The sequence below is a fragment of the Epinephelus moara genome, chromosome 20 (genome assembly GCF_006386435.1).
Source record: "Epinephelus moara isolate mb chromosome 20, YSFRI_EMoa_1.0, whole genome shotgun sequence".
Lineage (NCBI taxonomy): Eukaryota > Metazoa > Chordata > Actinopteri > Perciformes > Serranidae > Epinephelus > Epinephelus moara.
The window spans coordinates 26,408,702-26,426,442 of record NC_065525.1 but is presented as its reverse complement, the minus strand read 5'-3'; the positions used below and the strand labels follow the sequence as shown (position 1 = coordinate 26,426,442).

The 17,741-nt window shown below is 41.7% G+C and overlaps 2 protein-coding genes across 3 annotated transcripts in view; one reads left to right on the top strand and one right to left on the bottom strand.

The window, feature by feature from the left end:
• Window positions 1-9,671, bottom strand: part of tbc1d2b (TBC1 domain family, member 2B) — a 19,976-nt gene extending 10,305 nt beyond the window's left edge. The window contains exons 1-5 of the mRNA XM_050074370.1: window positions 9,192-9,671; window positions 8,295-8,445; window positions 3,865-4,039; window positions 2,669-2,826; window positions 2,233-2,486 (exon numbers count right to left, since the gene is read on the bottom strand). Of these exons, the coding sequence (XP_049930327.1) occupies window positions 2,233-2,486; window positions 2,669-2,826; window positions 3,865-4,039; window positions 8,295-8,445; window positions 9,192-9,533 (1,080 nt within the window). The 5' untranslated portion in view covers window positions 9,534-9,671. The remainder of the gene's footprint in view (window positions 1-2,232; window positions 2,487-2,668; window positions 2,827-3,864; window positions 4,040-8,294; window positions 8,446-9,191) is intronic.
• Window positions 1,082-17,741, top strand: LOC126408677 (SH2 domain-containing protein 7-like). 2 transcript variants are annotated; one of them, XM_050074372.1, is made up of 9 exons: window positions 1,082-1,163; window positions 14,182-14,299; window positions 14,384-14,526; window positions 15,013-15,179; window positions 15,765-15,854; window positions 16,165-16,330; window positions 16,409-16,558; window positions 16,672-17,379; window positions 17,473-17,741. In XM_050074372.1, exons 2-9 carry the CDS (start codon window positions 14,251-14,253, stop codon window positions 17,518-17,520), a joined length of 1,521 nt encoding a protein of 506 aa, XP_049930329.1. In that variant the 5' UTR covers window positions 1,082-1,163; window positions 14,182-14,250; the 3' UTR covers window positions 17,521-17,741. The 2 variants fall into 2 exon arrangements, with proteins under 2 accessions (XP_049930329.1, XP_049930328.1); XM_050074371.1 differs by lacking the exon at window positions 1,082-1,163 and adding an exon at window positions 9,656-9,742.

Sequence of the window (17,741 nt, the reverse complement as noted above, 5' to 3'; positions counted from 1 at the left end):
CATACTCTTATTGTGACAGCCCACCAGCAGATGGAGACAGAAAATACAATGCTTTTCAATGTATGTTATATTCATTCATTGTGCAAAATAAGGAAAAAGCATGTTGGCCAATTAATTTTAAAGCCAATATCGGCCCATACCAATATTGTGCAGATATTATTGTAAATGCCTAGTATACTGCGAAATACAGAGACCCTTCCCTGGCAATGGGCTTAATCAGCACTGTGTGAACTCATTTGGCGAGGGCTTAAATGTAGCAGATGCTGATTTATATGGAAAAGTACCACAATCTAGCTTTAACACTGCTGGATGCAGAGGCACAACAAGCTTACAGTAAGGTGAATAATAGAGTGTAGGTTCCACAAACTTAAGTAATTAACTTCTGTACTAACATGTAAAAAGGTATAGAATATGATTTTATTTTACAATAACACTTTTGTGAGAAAAATACCCCCCCCCCTACAAAAACTACACTGGCTAAATAATTTCCTGGGAGAAACCCGGCTGTTCTCTCAGAGGCCGCAGTCATACTGACCTAAGCAACAACATGTAACATAGCAACCGCTAAGCCCACATTACCAATTCCATGTAATGACAGGGCATGAAATTCAATAACAAAACTTTACCATCATATCATTATAAGTATATACTGTGGCTAATGTGTAAAAACATGGCTCACACATTTGCACTGATGTGTGTATGACACGTGGACTCACTCAAACACAACCACATCTGGTCGCACAGATGCACGTACAGTATCTGTGACGCACAAACAAACATACAGTTTTCACTGGCAACTGTTTTCTAAAGAAGGCAAAGATGTTTCGCAGTGTCCCCAGAGAGGTCTGACGATTTCTTTGCCATGTAACAACCAAATTTTAGTCTCTGCCCAACATTACCTGGAGGTTATAAACCAAGTAACACTACAATGTGCCAGGAGTGACCGAATGTTTCCAACAACAGTTATGCAGAGCTGCCAGCTGACTCAGTTACTCAGAGTTACTCAGTTATTTCTTGTTAAAGTTCAAGCTGACAGTAAACCACTTCTCATGGGAGTCATACACACACACGTTGCTCATCTGGCTGATGTTGCAGCTCTTGTTTCAAAACACTAAAACCGGAACAGAGAGAAATGGGAAGGAACGACGCAGCTGTGATTGTTGGTAGGAGAACTGCTGTTTCCTTGTTTCTTGCTTAAGCATGACGAATCATTCGCTGTCTTCCTGTATTAGTGATTACACCAAACCGCTCAGTCAGGCACTGCAACCCTGAGGCTTGTGCTGAATTAACTAAAATGATAGTAAAATTCCTCCAGTCAGCCTGGTGTTCCCCCTAATGAGGATAATTCATACATTATGATGTCAATCCTGGTGCTTCATACTTAACTGTGAAAACCTTCGAGTCATTGCGACATTCATTTTAAGATATTACTATATCTGTTGTGACGCCCCTCCCAATGTCTTTGAGAATGTTTCAGCCAGTCTCATCAGGCAGCTGGCTGACATGGGAGGGTTGTTACCATGATTAGGCTCACCTGGGCTTCCAAGCTATAAAAGCTGCCTAATCTGTCCACTTGCTCTCTCCCTTCCTTTCAGCTGACATCCACTGAGCATCTTTGGTTTTGNTTTCACTCTGTTTGTCAATTACACACAGGTCCGAACACACACATGCACAAACTGGACCTATACAAAGTCTTCTTGCCACATACTCTGAGCCAGTTTGTGACACTGTACACAATCCAATGACTAAGATGACTTACACCTCTTCCTTGCAAAGAGAGTGAGCCAACTCTGGCAGATTGAGCGTGAATAACTGTACAGACATACTACAGGCAACAACGACATTCAGGGAGCCCACTGAGCCCTGAGCCAGTGTACGTAACGGCTTGCTGTTGCTTTGAAAATAGGTTGAAGGCGTGCAAAACTTTACCAAAATAATGCCGGGGCAAGCGATTCTTCAGGCAAGTGACAAGTGACTTAGTGTCTTCGCTGATGATTAGCACATTAGGACAACCACTCACTCATTCATTCGCATCGCATCCAGTTTGGAAAGGTTGTAGGGCACCGTCACACACGAGCAAAATTAATGGTTACTCGTCTACTTTCACTCTGGTGTAACCTTGCCCTAACAGACTGGATGGACAGGAGAGCTTTCAGGCACCAAACATGACGTTCTGTATTAAGCTAGAATGTCAAAAAAGCAAGTGACATAATGAGAGTGAGGTAACTGTACCTTCTGACTGGCCAGCTCTTCTCTGAGTTTGGCCTGTTCCTGCTGCACGCGGCTGAGTTCTTCCTGTTGGCTCTGGAGGCGAAGCTGCATCTCCAGAGGTTTGCTGCCGTTACACTCCACCGGGGAACTCTCAGCACTGCGCGTCTCAGTGTTACGCCCAAACTTCCCGGCGCCCATCATGTCTCGAAGCAAAGGCCTCTTCGGCCGCGCTGAGTTGCGCACAAAGTCGAACGTAAACGCTGACCCAAAGGAATCTGTAAGTAAGAAATAAAAGAGACTCAGAGGGCTGCAGCAGCCAGGAATGTTTGTCCATTTGTCATAGTATTGAGCAAATGAGTGGTGCAATAAAGGAGAATTCTTCTCTGGGGAATGTAAGCTGAGTAAGAGTATTACACTCTGGCCATGGGGAGAATAAGGCAGCAGGAAGTGGACGTACGTCTGTGTGTGTCTGGATGAGGTTTCTGTTCAGGGAAGTCCTTGGGTGGAGCATCCACCAGCTCCCACTCCTCGGCGCTGCTGCTGTTGCCCTGAGTATAAAACACACTGCGTCTGCTCTCGCCTCCTCTGCCCGGCCGTAAATAAGACATGGAGTTCCTGACAGTAGAGAAACCAGACAGGAGTGTGAGTAAGACCAAGAGTGAGGCGCTTCAGTGTTAATGCTGGACATTAAGTGACCACAGGGATCGAGGGCAAACTGCAGGGAAGCCTGATGCTCTGCTACTAAATGGTAACATTAGCACAAACAGCCCCAAACTCGATGGGAGAGAATGGTTCACAAATTAAGTCTAAAACAATACCATTAATACTAAAACAATATAAGTGGAAGGCACTGTTGACTATAAAATTAACAGGGTCATGTCGACCATAAGCCCACACAGACTCTTGTTTTTCACACTTCTAAATGTGAGATCACTACAACCACATGACTATTTGTTTGCAGCAGAATGCAGCTCTCGCCTTCCTCACACCTCGTATACACTGGACGTGTGTCAGCCACGTTTTTTCAGTCGGCCGCCTCACGTCCATGTGATGGAAAAACACGCTTTTGAAACTGTCTACAGAAGCCGTGTAACGGATTCACTCACACTTTATGAGCATAACTGCGACGCAAAGCATCTTTTAACATCATATATCTGAGCTTCAGCTTCTTCTGCTCTGATCAACCTTAAAACACTCTTTGCATTTGAAATTATGAGAATAAATCATCGTAGTACTTTAACAGACATGCTATAAGGAGCAGGAGTAGCATTGCAGCTCACATGCTCCAAGATTCCTGCGCACCTTTATAAGTGACCTCTTTTTCCATCACAAAACAAATTCCAAACTGTCACATTTTTAGCATTTCAGTGTCATTTGAATAGATGCGTTGTATGGCCCAAAAGGGGAAATGTTGATGGCTGCGTGCTAGAGCAACTAGTGAACCATGGATGTAAACATTTCCTCTACTGCAGTCAACCTCAGGAAGAACTGAAGAGGCATTTTCTTTCCTCGATGCGGCTCTACCGGGGCACACGGCAGACAAACTTGTTGTGCCTGTTTGTCAAGGACTCAAAACAAACTCACATCCCTTTTTTAAAACTGTGGGTACGATATCATCCTGCAAGGCCGCAGGAAGCTTTTGTTCAGCCTCACCTGAGTTCTGTACCGAAGTTTCTGAGGGAGAAGTTGAGGGGGTTCGTGGGCGCAGCGGAAGGCCCTCTGGCTGACTGGATCCCCACCATTCCCCCGCCATCTGTGTCCGTCTCCATGGCAAAGTCACTGCGGACCTGCTCCATGCTATCACTCAGCTTCTCAAAGACTACTGCATCTGAAATACAGCAAATCAAAGTCCATTTAAAAAAAAAAAAAAAAAAAAATCACGATAATAATGTTGCATTGTTCATTTCATCACCACTGTTCCACAGGAACTCTGCTATATCAATCATTGGGGAAATGAGATTGTCATGACCACAGCTGGTTTCCAGAGTAAAGTGAGGAAATATTTTGAGTTACCCAGAATTCTATTTACAGCTGGGTGGATGTCTGTGGTTTCATGGGCAGCTCTCTAACCATCAGAAAATACAGTATGCAGCATTTCTAAACTAAGAAAGCTAAATATGATTTTTCTTTGTATGAATTTAGGTGGATAAGTGTGGGAACATTTTATAAAGCCAACTCAAAGTGGGGTCCAAGAGAAGCTTTTAGATTCATCAAATTATCATGAAACAAAAAAACATATATCTTTTTTTTTATTTATCTTACAAGAGGCTTCATTGTTCAAGGAATAATATTTCTAATTTAAATCTAATACAGATCATAGATTATGTTCTAATCCAATGCATCTATAACTGTTTTCTTGTTTGTCTTTTACATAACTGAGATTAGAGGAATGTATATATGGGCTAATTTAAATTATTCCACAGGACATACATGAGGAGGTCTCCAGTAGAGCTTAAGATCACTGGTGTTACTTTTAATTACCAGCATGTGTATGAAGAGAGGGTCACCTCTAAAGCTCAGTCTATTGTCTCAGACTCAACATCCCCTCCTCCATGTTGAGTTTCAGATGCATCCATCAGGGCGGAGGTTTTGCCTCCCTAAATGTAGCACTAAGCGTTACAGATCGTCCTTTGTCACGTCTGCCATCGTTTATCTTAACCAGCAGTGACCACTAATTGTCCATGATTTACCCCTGACAGCGTGTGATACTGGATTCTATGTGTTATGTGTTGTACTGTCTGTTTTGTTGCACTCATGACTGCTGTCTGTATCTCAAATTGCCACTCAGGGACATTAAAGTTTTACCTTACCTTACCTAAATACCTCAACATTGATATTACAATAACATTGTAGGGTTGACTATTGATGTTTTCACAAAATGTGTTCACAATGACTTTTCTGATAAATAATCACCAGTAATGTGGATATAATGATTACACATGGGTGAGCAAATAATAGAAAAGCTCCAACAGTCTAATAAGTTGAGAAAATGGCATCACTTTACTGTAATGAACCCCTAAAAACCACACGAAGACAACACTTGCGTTAATACAATAACCAAAATCTGGGGCGTCGGAGGCTTAGTGGTAGAGCAGGCGCCCCATGTACAAGGCTGTTGCCGCAGCGGCCCGGGTTCGAATCCAGCCTGTGGCCCTTTGCTGCATGTCACTCCCTCTCTCTCTCCCCCTTTCACACTTGTCTGTCCTGTCAAATAAAGGCTAAAAATGCCCAAAAAAATATCTTTAAAAAAAATCTAAGACAGTTCTTCTTCAGCTGCACAATTATGCTGTCACACCCAAAAGGGAAATTAACTGCGACCACATAATCGTTACACGGCAATCTAAGTACAACAACGACCGAAATCCTTTCCCTCTGATAAAACCTTTAAACAGACATCTTCAGACAACGAAAAACAAATCCCTTTTCTCCTCTCTAAAGCAGTGCCAGCTCTTATTAATACAGCAAATCAGTTTCACATGTTGCAGCATGGTTAGTTTGGGCGTGTTGTTTCTGAACCTTTATACAGTAGCATTTATAAGGAACTCTTGCATCTTGGTTGTGCTGTGAAGAGAGGCTTCGGCATGTTAATCTTTCACTAGCCGTGCAAAAAAAGGGCGACATAAAACATTTAATGCCCTCTGCACTGCTCGAGGGAAAAATCCAGTTAAGGAGACATTACTGATTTCACGTCTGTCCTGCACCCACACATTACATCACAGCGAGCTGACAAAAGGTCAAGGACGGCCGAGGCAGAGACAACACAAGGTGTTCGAAAAAAAGCACAAATACACATTATAAGTGTTCTTCAACTTACTTGTGTATTCTATGTATTACATTCAGGAACAGCTACTTTTTATAGGATTGTTGATTTGACATGGGTTTTTGTATGGAGCTGAGCAACATTAACAAAACAGATATGTTTGACTGAATACCTCTATTTATTATGTGTTGATATTCAGTGATAACGTGACTATTTGTGGCTTTTTTTAAGACAGATAAACACCTGTAATATTTTTGAATAGAAAAACACGAGTGATGTGTGTATAATGACAGGAAAGGGAAGAGGCATTCACTGTTCACTCAGCTACAACAGTCAAAACAGGTTCAACACTTCACTGTAAGCAGCCTTGAAGACCAGGAAAACAAAAACGTAGCTATTTCCCAACACAACAACACAAAATTCTCAATAACAATATCACGTCTGAGATCATAATACTAACACTTTCAGTCCAAGGTCAAACACTAGTCTCTTATCAGCTTTAAATATGACGCATAACACATTGTCTTTTCATGATAACCAGGACTGTTTTGAAACAAAGAAACATTTGCTGTGAATCACTGCATTCAAAATTAATGACAGATTACTTACAAGTAGAATTTAAATTTTCCTTAAAAACCTGTGTTACAAAATGAGCCCAAACCAGCCTCGTATGTGATAACTAAAACAAGCCAAAATTGATAAACTGCAACAGCAAACTTCTACATAAAAATCATTTGTACTCTATTTTGCCTGCAGTCAAACCATGTGACAAACCTGTCAGACTTCATCAAGGTCAACACCTAGAATGTGACTAGTTTACTAACGTATCACAACCACAATACAGACGACTACAGTGAAGTGTTTACGGCCTTTTTTCCCATGAAGGAGAACATGACAAAACTACACTTTAGTGCGTACACACTGCTTGGATCTCTGTAACACGTAATGCAACAGTTCTTCTTATAATGTAGGAAGTAGTTCACCACATGTAGTTAAATTATTAGTTTAACCACATTTTGCAGCAGTTGGGTGGAGGTTTAAACACACTGAAATCAGTAGCTTTTTTAGTGGTTATCTACTTTCAGTCATGTATTTTATGTGATTAATTACAAATTACATATTCATAGTATTCTCATTATGTTTTTGCCACATATTATGGCACAATGCCACAGCTCATCGGCTGCAGCAGTCATTTAATGACCTTATTTTTTTAGTAAAATCACCTCTGGTTTGCAACCAAGATGTCTGGGACTAAATACTATGAATTCCCCTAAAAGTTTAGGGTTTTACTGATTTGCCTTTGCTCCAAAATCAAACACACTTACACTTTACTCAGTGTTGGTCCAAGACACCAGAGATCCAAGACTCTGTGATGCAGTTTGCATGCAGCTGAACCACTTTTGGTAAATTGTTTTACGTAGCTCGTAGTTTATTAAACTTGTTAAACACTGCCTTGTTTACATTATAAATGCTGTTAAGCTGTATCTATTCTGTCCTGTAACAGTGGCGGATGCTTGTGGGAACACTTGACAAAAGCGCACAGCTCACACAATGAGATTTCTGTTTCCCTGAGTACATTCAAATGAAACACCCCAGATAAAGTAGATCTTTTGCCCTTTGTTAAGTTCTAATTTATTAATGCTTGATAAAACCACTCCTACATGCTCCTTCTGTACGAGATTGGGAACCTGGCAACAAAATCACTCCGACTTCTGTTTGTAGCGCTTGTGTAAATATTAATGCATCACATGCAGGTGTTTACTTTTAGCTGGTGCACAGACGGGAGGAAACAGAGGCGTGAAAATTAGCGTCTACACACCCTGTACGTGTTTATGTGTACTAGCGCTGCAATTATTAGTTTCTATCATAAGAAATTAAAAACTGCCCCCAGAGGTGTTCTCGGAGCAGTTTTTAATTTTTCAAGGGATCAAGTCTGCATAGGTCCAGCTCCCTCCTTTAAGGGTCTGGGGGTGACCTTAAGTCGGATATATCTGTCAAAATAAAAAAACACAACCCACCTGCAATCATGATAATAATAACAGTAACATAAACTAACTATTTTGATAATTGATTAATCGTTTCAGTCATTTTTTAAGCAAAAATGACAACTATTTGCTGGTTCCAGCTTCTTAAATGTGAGAATTTGCAGCTTTTCTTTGCCTCGTAAATAAGGAGGTTTTGGGGTTTTGGAAGGCGGGTTGGACAAAAGAAGCAAATTGAAGACTTTATTTTAAAAGATCACTTAATAATTGTAAAAACAATCTGTAGATTAATCAATGATGAAAATAATTGTCAGTTTCAGCCCTCGTTTTATCCTGCTCACCATTGTCTTTGCCTACGAGGCCAGTGGGAGGGTAGGCCAGGGTCGGGGAGCTCCAGCTGTCTCTCTGTCCAGACCCTCTTGTGTTGCTGTACTCCCAACGTTTCTGCTGTAGCTGCTGCAGCCAGTAATGCATCACCTGCCTGCTGGGGGCCTGGAAACACACACACATGCACACACAGCGTTACTCTCAAGTGAATCACATTTTAGGAAGAAAAGGTAAAAAGGCAACTGGAACATCAAATTCAGTGGAAGGCGAGGGGGAAATAATAACAGCTGTGGAAATAAATAAAGCATATGAAAGAGCCCAGGGGCACTTTAAATAGCAGGTTACTATCTGTCATGTGAACGAGGGCAGACGCTGGTTTCAGTCTCAGTTCCAGCCTCGGGCCCTGCAAGCTGTCTGGTATTAACCATTCACACCATCTGCTGAAAATGCTCCAGACTCGAGGCTGAGTGAGACCAGAGGCACCTGTCTTGGCACTGACAGCAGTCCCAGTCATGTGACAGCAGAGAGAGGAGACACCATCACATGAGATGACCCTTTGCAGAGCAGAGGTGCCATGACGGCGCATGAGCTCATGTGCATGGAAATCAGAGCCTAAATTTATCTCTGAGAGTAAACAGAGGGCTGACAGTGTGTGTGGGGCCATCAGCTGATAAGGTGCTGATCCAGCTCTTGTGTGACAAACATGATCCACGTGTGTGATCGATTATTTGACCAGCTTTTCCTAAAATATGTCAAGTCACAGCTCTGTCAGCTGATATATGTGCGTTCAAGAGTGAAATCAAAGCTGGGAATAAATCAAGTTAAAATGGGTGTGTCTGGCTTTTCCCACAATAAGAAAGGAAGTGACAAATGACAGCAAAGCACAACAACACATGCTGAAAAGTTTCTACCTTGAGGAGGAACTCCTTCCCGGCGGTGCGGATCTCAAACTGCCCCTCTTCCCCCACCACATCGTAGCTGAAGCACGCATCGCCGATCTCGATGTGCCCGAGAGGCAGGGCATCTTGGGGAGTCTTGAAGTAATACAAATAACATTTCCTCGGATCGTACACGAACCACCTCGGCTTGTACCCCCTCAAAGGCCCCTTGCCGGACAGTTTGTTCAAGAAGCCGCACAGCTTGGAGGCCTGCTCCTTGGCGCCCTCGACCTCGGCCACATCCACGGACCTGGAGGCCACGATCCGCGAAGCTGTGCAGGAGTTTGCCTCGCTGCCATCCTCCTCTTCGTGCATCTTTCCTCGAAGTTTCTTCTTCGTGCAGCGCAGTGGATGCCCACTCCTGTTTCCATCCGCATGACTGCCTGCCTCTTGGAGAGAGGAGCATGGGAGATGTAGTTTATGTCAGCGGTGACGTGGTGTGCAGCGCGCGTGAAGCAGAGGAGCCGCTGGGTGGTGGTGTTTGACCAGGTGTGCAACCTGGGATACTGAAGCTGCTGCAGACGGTACAAATATGGAAATGTTACCTGATACAAGTGAAAGAGAGGAAAAGTTCTCACCATAATTGGGTTGATGGAGCAGGGGCGTAAATATAGACATGCAGGCAGTGTGATTGCACTGGGGCCCCTGAGTTGGAGGGGCCTTCAGAGATGTAACCGGTGGACTCTAGTGTTGGCTGCATTGTGTTGATACCATGGATACCTTTGGAGGCGATCTCTGTTTATTTCAGACAGATGGTAGCAAGAGGCAAAAACAAAATCCTCCGTCAAACACAACCATACAAATTCGAGCCCCTACACAAATTAAATGACATAGGAATATGTTGGGGTTTTTTCCCCAACAGTACCTTTATTGATTTTAACAAAAACAAACATACACATACACACATCCAGTATGTGTCCATACACATCCACAGAAACGCAAAAGAAAAAGACACCAGGACAAAATTTCAGTACAACTGCTGAATATTTCACACACATATAATCCACCCCACCCCCACCCCAAAAGTGTGAATTAAAAGTAAATAAATGATGAAATGGGAGGAAATGAAGTAAAATAAAATAAAATAAAACAAAATGAAATAAAAAATATATAAATGAATGGAAGAAGAAAATAAGTTAATTTTAAAAAAAAAAATGAAAATAAGAGGGGAAGGACAACCACAAATTACAGGTTGAGGATCATGTAAGTGCGATGCAATACACTTCAGTTTAAGTACACGTTATATTGATGTACAAATTTGAGAAACTTTGACAGATTTGGACATTGTAGAGGGTCGCTTATAGATCCCCATGTACTTCCAACATGTGGGCATGTGGGTTAAGTCTGTCCTCTCTAGATGACACATGAAGGGACCCCAGATGTTGTGAAAGAGAGATTGATTACCTCTGATAGTGTATGTCATTCTTTTCCAAGGGCAAAGTTGCTGATAGTTCAGAAATCCATCGACCCATACTCGGCCTACCGACTCTTTTTCATGAAAGACCAATTACTCTTCTAGCCAGCAGCAGGCCCATCTCTAAAATGAACTGTTTTCTCCTTCTAATGTTATGATTGGATGGATACAAACCTAGTATAAAAAGCTTTGGGTGTAGAGGTATCTGAGTATCAAATGTTACAGTTGTCAGGTAATAACAACTGAAACAAATTTTGTGTAATTATTATACTTAATATTACAAACGTACATTTAACTTTGTTACACATAATACTGCTGTATAATTGACCCAGTTACAGAGAGAGCTGGTGATTCAGATTGCCATTTTGGAAATATAACTGTGTTCAAAGATAAATGATTAAAAAAGAGTATTATTAATTTAAAAACATTTGTTCTATAGGTTCTCAAAAAGGCAAACCCATCTGCGTCATTTTCTTCTTTTTCTTTTTTTAAATAGTCAGTAGCTATCTAAAACAAAATTATGTGCTTTTTCTACATGAGCTATAACATCTATAAACATATCACAAAAGCGATTCAATTAAATTATGCATTTCTTATTTTCTTTGATATTTTTGTCATATATGCAATGATGATTTGTCAAGACAGTACATGCATGACAGCGTGCACCAGGGTGTGTTGTAACTTCCTTACACCACTGAGATGGGGTAAGATGCCCCCACCTCCTAACCAAGATATGATGCTAAGTCTAACCTCAACACACGTGTTGAACGTCAATGCTACAATGAATTTTGACATTTCATCTGAACTGCTGCATTCTTGGAATTTATTGCACTGTAACTGTTTTGGGGAAAGCTGATCTTTTTTTTGTGTCACTGGAAAATACTGATGTATGTATTTATATTAAGATGTACACTAAAAATTTTAAAAGAAAAAAAAAAGTCCCCATTCGAAGGGGGGTGAAAACATTCATATGATTTAGTTAGATTAGTATATGATTATATGTGACTTTATATAGTTCATATTCACATAGTAGTAGTAGGCCTATAGTGTTGTTTCAACGGCAAGCTGGCATTATTAGCCAGCTAGCTAGTTATCATTAGCATTACTAGCTTTCTAGAATTAGCCAACATTTTTATCAAGCTTGGTGGAGGAAAACATCCTGAAATAAAAAACATTTAGCCCTAAAGGAAAGGCTACACGGCTTCTAGATAATCCATATATGGGTCAGGGTTGGGATTTTAGTCTGTTTTAGATAGTTAAATATTTTGTCTTGAACTCAGGGGCCTCTTGCCCAGCAACACATGATTTTCATTTTTGTTCTATAACAACAAAAATGGCTGCTCTGCCGATTTATTTCAGTGTGTTGGTTCATGCATCATCATCCTGCACATGCTAAAATCAGATCCAAATGTTTATTTTTTGTCAGGTGAACAAGGCTAGGGGCCCAGGACAAAATGTTGCTGTTGGGCGTCTGTTGACAAGGAATACCACTCTGTATATTTACCTTATTGCGTCCTACATGTAAGCAGTGATGCAGTGGAGGGTATGTGCAGGTACAGCTCATTTTCTGGTTGTCCATTAATTGGAAGATCAGCAGTTTGATCCCCAGCTCCTCTAGTCCACATGTCAAAGTATGGGCAAGCTGTTGAACCCCAAATTGCTAGGTGAATGTGTGTGATTGTTCTACCTGAGTAGCAGTAGTGGTGAATGCCTGTAGTGTAAAAGCTCTTTGAGTGGATGAAAGACTATAGGCCCTATACAAGTGCAAGTCCATTTACCATATACCTACTTCCTCCTGGGTAACCTGCCCAGGCCTTACAGGATATACAGTTCCACAGGAAATAAAACGAGTTCCTACTCTTTCTGCTCTTTGCAGGAGCTGCTTTATATTTACTAATAAATCAATCTAGTCTGCAGCTGTTTTATCACCTTTATAATCTGTGATGTTGACATGCACTTAACTATGTGTTATTTACAGAGTGACTCACACAGTAAACCTGAGGCCTGCAGCAGTACAGAGTGCAGCCTGCTGGAATATTTCCTGCTGAGCTCAGAGTTCATGCTGGAGCTGCAGAAATGAACAAACTGTCCAACACGGTTAATTAATGCTTGTAGATGTGGACATGCTATGACATGATGCACGTAGACAGTACACAGTACATGACAGCTCTTATGCTTGGATACATACCTGTTACTTTCCTGTTGGAACTGTTCAGTAAAACCTCTGAACTGCCTGTGCTTATATTGGTCCAAATGAACTTTGGCTCACCTCTGGGAGAGTCAGGTTGTAGGTGAGGATGCTTGTTTCCTCCCTATGTTAAAGGTGGTGTGATGTAATTTTTTGTTGAAATGACATTTTACAGATGTCAACTGATTTGCGACCTTTCACAGACCCACATCCCCCGCACAGGTTTGTCGATAGAGGACTGAAAAAAAGAGCCTTTTGTCTGGTAGCTGTCTGATAACTCTGCTTTCTTTTTTACGAATCCTTTGACCTCACAGCTGCTGTAGATAAAAATAGATTAATAAAATAATAATACACACTGTTAAGAGGTTTCAGTATGATGCTATGCACGTAATAGTCTATTGAATCTTTACGAACACGGAAACAGTGCTAACATTTGACCCCAAACCATTCAACGCCCCCAGAGGAGCACATTATGACTCACAAACACGTTTAAAACAGACAGGCAGCACTGTTGAGATGATGTTGAAATTCTAGGTGGTGGTACTGTAGCAATACTTAGTCATACATGGAACATAACAGTACAATTATTGGCTAACCAGTGGCTGGTCGATGAGTGACAGGCCTGTAGTTTCTATTATATGAAAACTGGAGGAAAAGAGCCACGGTGATTACACTTTCAGAGACAGGTTCAATCAGCTTTGTGTAGGGAAAGGTAGCAGTTTTTCACCTGAGATCAAAGTAACTGGAGCAATGTTATCATCGGGGAATGCTAAGATCTCATCCCGCTCAGTATGACACAGACTGTTTTTGGTTATTGTCTCTCCCCCATAGGGACTTCCTACTGCTCAGAAACCAACACAGAGATGATTCATGACGACTGTTTGAGCCACGGGGGGAATGAGAAAGCCATTATTTATGACAACCCCGAAAACAAGGCCGGGAAATATCTCATCTTATTAGACTTTTGTTTATGCCCTCTCAAATCTCTGCAAATCTTCCCAAACATTTCCATCCCTTCACACGTTTGCTCCTGCCGTGTCAGCTGTGATCCGAACTCACTGCTCAGATAGCACAGAACATCAACTGCTGACGCAACTCACCTCCCATTACTACAGTAATCAGACAGTCTGTGGGCAAAACATCTCCTGCAAGCCGACGCACTCATGTGCACACAAACCACAGTTTCTGTAAAGCTTACTTTCCGTTTCTCTTCAGGAAGCTCCTTCTTTGTTCAGCAGCCCTTAGACGTCTCTGCTATGCAAATGAGCTGTATGAACTATGCTGAGCCGTTGCACTGCTTTCCAAGCCGGCGGAAAAAAGTGTGTAATAGTAAATGTCATCTGTCTATATCTCCCGTGTAGGGTCACACTCCCTCAAAACACCTTCGGCTGAAGGGTACAGACTGTTCAGAAGTTGAGAGACGCATTTTAATGTTTGCTGAAATGACACCAGGTTCAAACCACACACTCTCAAGGAAAGGTATGTACACATTTCTCACTTTTTAATAACAACAGTATCTGAGCTTTAAGGTGAGAATTAAGATTAATTGTGATTTTTTTTTAGGGATTGAAAGAAATTGCTGCGTACCATACAGACAACAGAAACCCAGATCTGAGAAGATCTGCCACTTTTCGGGGTCAAGGGCAAAAGATCAGAGACGTACAAAATCTCCCTGCCTCAGGACGTGTCTGACATTTTGCTTCAAGGTAAGTAGCTCATCACAGCTGGTCCCTTACTGCCTTAATGACTAACTTATTAACCATATATCTATATGCAAAGCAACAGTTTGCTCAACATCAGTGTGACATAAAAGCAGTAGAGGTCAATGTAAATGAAACTCTTGTTGGATGAAAAGAGAAAACAGCTGTATTTGTTGAGTGAGAATGGACTTTGGACTTTGTGGATACTGAATAGTTTCTATGGCCCATGTTAAATTAAATAATCAAATATTGGGATTTAACAGTGAAGAAATATTCTACACTAAATGTTTTTTTTTAAGAGGTCCAAGTTAAAGTTCACACATGAACGACCCAATATTTCCTGCAGAAATGAAAATAGTGAGCTACTTTTAGTCTCTGGTTGACACCTCCTGGAAAATAGGCAAATCAGACACTTAAAAAGCGCCCGCACTGCGTGTGTTTGAGGAATGAATGCTGGTTGTGTTCACTGGCTGTCTGTATGACTTTGATCAGGACCCGGCAAGAATGGAGCAAAGGGAGCCACCGGTGGATTCTCATGTTGAAGGGACTGAAGGGAGACTCAGGGAACTGGCTTCAAAATGGTTCATAGAAACTCAGGTGCCACACATCGTCCACAACGGCTTCTTCCCCACATGGTTCCTGGGCTTCATCACAAGAAAGTAAGTAGTCAGTGAGGAAACATTTGATTATATGGACAAAATATTTTTTTTCTGTCAAACTACTATTTGAAGGGTTAATATTGGTATAATAATTTAATGTAATTTAATTTGATGTATGATTTGTTTATGACTAAATATTAACCATTCCCTGAAGTGCTACTACGTCCTATTTTTACGTTACTTCAAAATATATAATAAAAGGTGTTTTATATTCGTAGAGCAAATAAATGCAACTTATGTTATTTTACTTTAAGTGAGTGTACGTCAGGTGACATTTAATTAAAGCTGACATTCAGGGCCTATCCTCTGGCAGACGTACAGTAGACACCTACATAAAGATCACAAGGGACAGTTTCGTCAGAACATGTGTGTCAGTAAATGACAGGTTTATGGAAAAGACCTGAACGCAAATGGATTTTCCTTTGCTGCGATGTTATTTCCAAGGTAAATTACGTGATACGCCCTTTTATTCCGCTCAAAATCTGCCTTCCTGATGCTGTTACTGTAAACTGGGGCCCAATTGATGCTTTTGGGAAACACTTTTTTTAAGTTTGGGTTTTAAACTTGTTTGTGGTCTGTCTACAGGGATGCTGAAGAGATGCTCAGAGAAAAGGAGCAGGGCTGTTTCCTGATCCGGCTCAGTGATAAGGCCATTGGATACATTCTGTCTTATAAGTGAGTGTTGGTTTGTTGTAGAGTCGTACGCTGATTGTGTTTTTCAGTGGTATTTCTGTTACTGCTTCTATTTGTTAGCAGATTAGTTTATCATTCAACATCAGAGCTCCAACAGTCACAAACGGGGTGTTTCAGTTGTTTATTAATCTAACACAGAATCAAACATTGTACTTTATTTTTAGTTTTTCTCAACCACAGAACTTATTTCAGTCATTTTAACCAAGCTCCCATTCGAGTTGTTATCACTTTTCAGCCAAAGAATCTGATGTCATTGGGTGTTTTTTAAATTTGTTTTAATTTTCTGTTGCAGGGGCAGAGATCGGTGTCGACACTTCATGATAAGCCAAAGCGAAACGGGGCAGTTTGTAGTCTGCGGAGACACCGAAGGGCACAACTCGGTCGCTGATCTCATAGACTACTACAAGATGAGCCCCATCCAGCCGTTTGGAGAGTACCTGACATCGTCGTGTTTTGAGGTGAGATGAAACTCCTCAGTCACTTTCTTTGAGTGACGCTGATCGAGAATGAGAGTCTAACTGGAGTTTTTCTTGCAGGTACTGAATAAAGAGCTGTATGACATCATCCAGGTGGCCCCGAAAGAAAAGCCTGTGGCCACTGTCAGAGCTGTGAGGAACATGAGAAAGGCTAACTCGGCCCCAGAGCAGCCGCCTGCACGGCCACCAAGGAGCAACAGGACACTAGAGGTGAGCACACCTCTTTAATTACATGGAGATTATTCTAGCTGATATGTTACAATGGAATTGTTGCTGTATTGATGCCTCTAAGCTAACTTTAAGAACCTGTGTTTGTTAAACAGGAAGTACCACCTTTGCCACGGAGGAGCAGGAACCTCGATATTGGCCCCCTGAATGACCCGGACAGAGTTTTGTACGCTCAGCTCAGGAAGCAATCACCCAGGGAGATACCAAGATTTCAACACAACAGTCAGGACAGTTTCCCTGGAGATAATCAGGGGAGAGCTGGGAGATCCACGACCCACGATCAGAACTTAAGCAGGTGCAGTCCTCCATCTGCACCAGAGTCTGTTTACTCCGAGCTCAGCCTGCTGGATACCAAGAGCAGGTCTCTACCGCTTCTGGACAACACCTCTGATGGCGAGCAGTCTTACAGGCTGAGCGCAGCCCCCCACACGCCACCCAGACTTTCCCCCAAGCCCCTCAGACAAACCAGCGACTTTGGCCAACTGCCGGAGAGAACAGACTCGAGCAGCAGAGCGAGCGGCAGCCACAGCCTGGAATACATGAGGGACAGTGCAGTCTATCACCTGGCTGGCAGCCCACACACTACATCCTCTCGGACCAGATCGCTGACATCAGAGCAGCACAATGGTTCAGTGTACGCTGAGGTCATTGATGAAGCTGGCGCCGGCCGCTTCCTTCATGAAAACACATACGAGCTGATTCCTGACCACGAGGACGCAGCCACACCTGCACCCAACAGCAACACTTATGAGCCTCTGGAGGACGTCAGACCCAAACATCACCACTCGTCCTGGGGGTTAAAGGTCAGTAACAAAATACTTTGACTTAAATATTTTAAATGTTGTACTTAATATTCATCCTATTTATCTAATGATAACCTTTTTTATCTTCTGCAGAATGATAAATGGAAATGGCTGTTTCCAGAGGTCAAGAGGAAATGGTGAAGATGAAAATGTGCACTAATTTCCCCCTTACACTACAGTGATCTTGTCTGATACACACTCTGTGAAAGCTTATTCTATATATTGATCATGTTAACTATTCAAATGACACGTTCTGAATTTTTTCTTTCTAACGTATTTATTTAAAAATGATGCACTGTAATGTATTTTCAAGTTCAAATAAATGGGAGATTCAAAAGAAACTTATATTTATCAGAGAACAA